This window comes from Maylandia zebra, linkage group LG6 (assembly GCF_041146795.1).
Source record: "Maylandia zebra isolate NMK-2024a linkage group LG6, Mzebra_GT3a, whole genome shotgun sequence".
NCBI classification, from domain to species: Eukaryota; Metazoa; Chordata; class Actinopteri; order Cichliformes; family Cichlidae; genus Maylandia; species Maylandia zebra.
This window is the reverse complement of record NC_135172.1, coordinates 27,424,487-27,430,186: the sequence shown is the minus strand read 5'-3', so window position 1 is coordinate 27,430,186 and position 5,700 is coordinate 27,424,487. Positions and strand designations below refer to the sequence as shown.

Genomic DNA, 5,700 nt, shown 5'->3' with positions numbered 1-5,700 from the left:
GATGGTGTACCTGGGGCTTCTGTTTAGGACTATGCTTCCTCCTCACCGTGACCCAGCCGCCCTCTTTCCCCAGCTGCTTGGGGTCTGCCGGGGAACAGCTAGCGGGGCCTACGCTATCTTCGGCTGCACCAGCTACAGGGGCCTGGCTAGCTACGGGTGAATGAAGGGTGCGAAGCAGAGTCTCCAATTCAGTAATCCTGGCCTCCATCGCTGCAAATATGCTACATTTGTTACAGATATCATTACTGCTAAAGGTGGCCGAGGAGTAACTAAACATCTGACACAATGAGCAAGAAAGTGCAGGAGGAACAGGTGAAGTAGCCATGGTGCTAACGAGTCGGCTACGAGCTAAGCTAAGCTAGCGAGACAGTACAGAGACAGTGAGTGAATACTTTGGCTATAAATTAGGTAGTGAGTACACAGAATGTGTGCTTCGGATGAAGCACGTGAAGATTATACTATGAAAAAGAATGTATTTAAAAGTTGTTAATTAAATTGCTAAGCAAATAAGCTACTCAGAAACACCACTGTGTTTGAGCAGGAACAGGAAGTGATACTCTACCACAGAGCGAGCGAACACCAAGTGCCACCAAGGTTGATCCTGTTCATCTGGACGTAGCATTTTTAATGATCAAGGAACTGACCTCACAGCCTACTGTTCATTCAGTGGGCTAGTTTCATGCAAACCTGCAGTCAGCTGAGACTGAAGAAGTCACTTGGATGAGTGACGAAACGTTTCTCCCACTGAAAGCGCTAAATCCAGATGAACAGACTCTACCTTTTGGGAGTACCAATGAAGAAAAATAATAGATGTTGGGATGGACTTGGTAGCTAGAGGCTCAAACAAAAGGGAATGAAAAGAAATACAGACACTATAAGTCACTTCAAACCCAGAGTGCTGGTCAATAAAAGAAGTGTGAAAAAGCAGGGCCACAACCAGAAAGGCCACACTGCCACTGGCTCGATCTTCTGTAGTAAAATCCAGCAACTACACTCAACAAAAATATAAACGCAACACCTTTGTTACTGCTCCCATTCCCCATGGGATGGACGTAGAGACCTAAAATTCATTCCAGATACACAATATAACCATCCCTCCCAAACAGTGGTCACAAATCAGTCCAATTGTGTGGTAGTGGGCACATCTGCTATATTGAGATAATCCATCCCACCTCACAGGTGTGCCACATCAGGATGCTGATCTGACATCATGAGTAGTGCACAGGTGTACCTCAGACTGCCCACAACAAAAGGCCACCCTGGAATGTGCAGTTTTGTCTCACAGCAAAATGCCACAGATGCCACAAGCAATGAGGGAGCGTGCAATTGGCATGCTGACAGCAGGAATGTCAACCAGATCTGTCGCCCGTGCATTGAATGTTCATTTCTCAACCATAAGCCGTCTCCACAGGCGTTTCAGAGAATATGGCAGCACATCCAACCGGCCTCACAACCGCAGACCTCGTGTAACCACACCAGCCCAGGACCTCCACATCCAGCAGGTTCACCTCCAAGATCGTCTGAGACCAGCCACCCAGACAGCTGCTGGAACAATTGGTTTGCACAACCAAACAATTTCTGCACAAACTGTCAGAAACCGTCTCAGGGACGCTCAACTGCATGCCCGTCGTCCTCATCGGGGTCTTGACCTGACTCCAGCTCGTCGCCGTGACAGACTTGTGTGGGCAAATGCTCACATTCGATGGCGTCTGGCACGTTGGAGAGGTGTGCGCTTCACGGATGAATCATGGTTCACATTGTTCAGGGCAGATGGCAGCTGAGAATGTCCCAGTTCTTGCATGGCCAGCATACTCACCGGACATGTCACCCATTGAGCATGTTCGGGATGTGCTTGACCGGCGTATACAACAGCGTGTACCAGTTCCCACGAATATCCAACAACCTCGCACAGCCATTGAAGTGGAGTGGACCAACATTCCACAGGCCACAATTGACAATCTGATAGACTCCATGCGACGATGTGTTGCACTGCATGAGGCAAATGGTGGTCACACCAGATACTGACCGGTTCTGGGTCCCCAGACCCCCAATAGTGCAAAAAACTGCACATTCCAGGGTGGCCTCTTGTTGTGGGCAGTTTGAGGTACACCTGTGCACTACTCATGATGTCAGATCAGCATCCTGATGTGGCACACCTGTGAGGTGGGATGGATTATCTCAATATAGCAGATGTGCCCACTACCACACATTTGGACTGATTTGTGACCACTGTTTGGGAGGGATGGTTATATTGTGTATCTGGAATGAATTTTAGGTCTCTACGTCCATCCCATGGGGAATGGGAGCAGTAACAAAGGTGTTGCGTTTATATTTTTGTTGAGTGTAAAAAGGATCAAACAAGATGATTAGTAGTCACAAGAGCTGGACTTTATAGTTTTACAGTGTCCATAATGCTTTGTCCAACCATCAGCAGACTGAGCCCAACCGGAGCAACATGAACAAACTTTATCATGGTTTGTTGATTGTTTTTAGTACATGGTGCATTAAAGTGACAAAACTAAGTAATCTTTTCTTCTTAAAGCAGGTTCACATTGTCATTTTTATGTCAGTTCAATGAAACTAAATCTAAATTACACTGATGACATAGAACAAATTGCCACAGAGGAAAAAACAGTCACGCATCTTTATTTTAAGTGGCAATATTCTTCACAGGCATAGCCGTCAGTCTTGCTTGACTGAAGCCATACTTCTTTGGATCATATCGAAAAGGGTCTTCACTCCATCTTCACTACTGAGAAGTTCTTCTAGAAGGCTGAGCTCATCAGAGCTTATGGTGTGTGTGGTTACATCAGTGAAATTTGTTTCTGGGGTAAGAGATGGATCTGGGCACAAACCTGTGAAGATGACATTTGTGAATGCCTTTAATTTATGAGAGGAGAAATTAATTGAATCTACAGTTGTTCAAACCATGGTGGTATACAAATAATGACAACATTAAACTGAAGGTGTAACATTTAGTTCAGCTGCAGTTTCTTTGTGTAACTGAACTCATTTGAAAAATTGTAATCTGCTACTGTCTATTGTGTTTTGTTTATTTTTCAGGGCACATACAGACGTGGCTTTAAGACTTTCATATTAAGTAGAAGTTCATACCCTTTTCTAAGTCCATGATAGCAGGTGGTTGTAGGTTCAGACACTCTGCCTGCTTTGTAAACTCTTCCAGCTCAGCAGCAGACACTTTAGTTCTCCTACCTGAGAGACAGAAAAAGTGTTAGCACGGCACCAAGTAAGTAAAGAGATTAAAACACAAAGAAACAACTGCTGCTGCTATTTCAGGACCTGGACCACTTGCTGCAATTGAAGGAACCATGATATTGAAGGAGAATTTGTGGCCATGAGCAAGGCCACCTCTGAATGGCTTTCAAAATCTGTTCATGCTTGAAAATCCAATCCAGTGCGGCTGAATTGAACGGACTCTACATAGTAGAGTTTTGAAAAATTCTTCCACAGCGATGTGAAAGACTCATTGCTAATGATTGCAAATGCTTGATTTCAGTTCTTGATAACCAATTATTAGGTTTAGGGACAATTTCCTTTTCACACAGTGCCATGTAAAGGAAATATTCCTTTAAGAACTGTGTTTTCTATTTGCTTGGGTTATTTTTGTCTAATCTAAAATTGTATTTGATGATCTGAAATATCTAAGTGTGACTAATATGTAAAATAGAGAGAAACCAGGAAGGGTGCAAATACATTCTCACAGCACTGCATGTTTTTAGATGTTTTATTCTTTTTTTTTTTTTTTTTTTTTTTTTTTTTTTTAAAGAAATATTTCTAAATATGCCTTTAACTGGCAAGTGTTATTTGTAACTGGTATTTCAAAGGGCAGTGTTCCGATTTATTAAGCTGTAGAACAGTGGAAACCACTGTTCAATTATTAGTCATTGTTTTATTTTGGAAATTAGTGGCCGGCGTCTCATAAAAAATACTTAAAATAAGTACTTTGACATTACATTATTTAGGTGTGTCATTGTTCTTACTCAGGAGCTGGAGATCTTTAACTGTGGTTCTTCCAACGGTGTTATTTGCGAAGATAACAAGGCAGTCAGGGCAGCCAGTATTCAGCAGGACAGCAGAATATTGGAAAGGGAGCTCTGTGGACAGATGACAGATGATGGCCATACTTCATATTCTTTTAGCATTGGTAAGGGTAAAGCTGCAGTGTGCAAATACACACCAATCGATATATACTGAAAGTGTTATGGCAATGCTAGGCACAAAGTCTAAATCAAATGTTTGTTCCCTCAGTAATACTCACCCACAGTGAGAGTGTTGTTAACCAAAGTCATGTTGGTTTTCCGTGTGAAGCACTTGCCCATCCTTTTAGAAAATACAATTATTGAGATTTTTACATTAATATTATTTGAAAACAGGGTCAGTTCAGGAAAAACATCCTTTTTATTACGTTTTTTTTAATTTGGAGGTTGTTAAATGTATCGGCTTCACTGGCAGCGGTGATCTTCACCCAGGTATTTTCCATAACCATCTGTACCAGAATTTTGGATCCAGGTATGCTTGTGCTCTCTCCTTGTAGTACCCATTTGCCCAGCAGCTGAAACAGATGGTATTAGCTGTATAAGACAACAAACATTTCATATCGAAAATAAAAAAACAAATAAACAAGTGAGAAATGATGTAAGAGAGAGTCTGACCTGACTTCTGTAGATTTCAAGAGGCTGGATTAGATTCTCACAGCTTGTCACAGGAGCTGAGTGTCCAAGAGACAGAAGACCGAGCACAGCTACAGCAACGTGAACAAACTCCATCATGGCTCATCTGCTGATAGTGTGGCTTCAGACTCTGAAGTGTGTTCTGGACATTCGAGACTCAGCCCAGTTTAGGTGAAGTATTGCTCAATTGTTTACTTATGTGTTGTAATTGTACTTGACAGAAATATTGACTCTGTGGCAGTACAGTCAGGGGGTTATTTAAATGTGTTGCAACAATGTTAGAGCAGGTCATCTACTGATCGGAAGGTTAGAGGTTCGATTCCTGGCTTCCCCCAGTCTGCATGCCAAATATCCTTGGGCAAGATACTAACCCCAAATTACTCTCCGATGCATCCATCGGAGAATGAACGGGTGTGTTGAATGTGCTTGTGCGACTGGGTGTGAATGCACAAGTTGTGTAAAGCACTTTGAGTGCTCCAGTGTTGCCAGCTCCTCAGTTAGGAAAATCGCTATTGGCTGTCCTAAAAATCGCTAGAAGTCGCTAAATGATGTCATCGCCTAATTTGCATAATTGGTCATGCTAATGTAATTGTAACCTAAGTTGTTGGAGAGAGAAATAACATCGTGGAAGACACATAAAGTGAGTAAAAAAAAAAAAAAACATCTTAAATGCATTTAGAATTTATTTAGAACTATAAATTAAATTTCTTTTAGCAATTATTGTTTTTTAATGTCACAATTCCAACCCTGCTCCTTTACCCAGGCTTGCACCGGCAAAAGTGACCTGAAATAGGCACTCTGGTGGAGTTACTTTGTGTGTGTGTTTATTAGTAATGGCCTATATTTGTATAGCGCTTTACTAGTCCCTAAGGACCCTAAAGCGCTTTACACATCCAGTCATCCACCCATTCCCACACACATTCACACACTGGTGGTGGCAAGCTACACTCAACAAAAATATAAACGCAACACCTTTGTTACTGCTCCCATTCCCCATGGGATGGACGTA

At 42.4% G+C, this 5,700-nt stretch overlaps 1 protein-coding gene across 2 annotated transcripts; it reads right to left on the bottom strand.

Annotated features, from left to right (window-relative positions):
• Positions 1–2,366: 2,366 nt before the first annotated feature.
• On the bottom strand, positions 2,367–4,841 carry LOC112435047 (uncharacterized). Of its 2 annotated transcripts, none has more exons than XM_076884998.1 (6): positions 4,674–4,841; positions 4,427–4,592; positions 4,280–4,341; positions 4,002–4,115; positions 3,115–3,213; positions 2,367–2,855 (listed from the first exon to the last, which is right to left on the bottom strand). In XM_076884998.1, exons 3-6 carry the CDS (start codon positions 4,338–4,340, stop codon positions 2,683–2,685), a joined length of 447 nt encoding a protein of 148 aa, XP_076741113.1. In that variant the 5' UTR covers position 4,341; positions 4,427–4,592; positions 4,674–4,841; the 3' UTR covers positions 2,367–2,682. The 2 variants fall into 2 exon arrangements, with proteins under 2 accessions (XP_076741113.1, XP_076741112.1); XM_076884997.1 differs by having other exon boundaries at positions 4,427–4,573.
• Between the last annotated feature and the right edge of the window lie 859 nt (positions 4,842–5,700).

Excerpts from the sequence above, each read along its gene's own strand:
- LOC112435047 (XM_076884998.1), bottom strand. The coding sequence starts at position 4,340 with ATGGGCAAGTGCTTCACACGGAAAACCAACATGACTTTGGTTAACAAC. Across the intron at positions 3,214-4,001 it reads TAAAGATCTCCAGCTCCTGA|GTAGGAGAACTAAAGTGTCT; the intron begins GTAAGAACAATG and ends TCTGTCTCTCAG. Across the intron at positions 2,856-3,114 it reads TATCATGGACTTAGAAAAGG|GTTTGTGCCCAGATCCATCT; the intron begins GTATGAACTTCT and ends TCATCTTCACAG.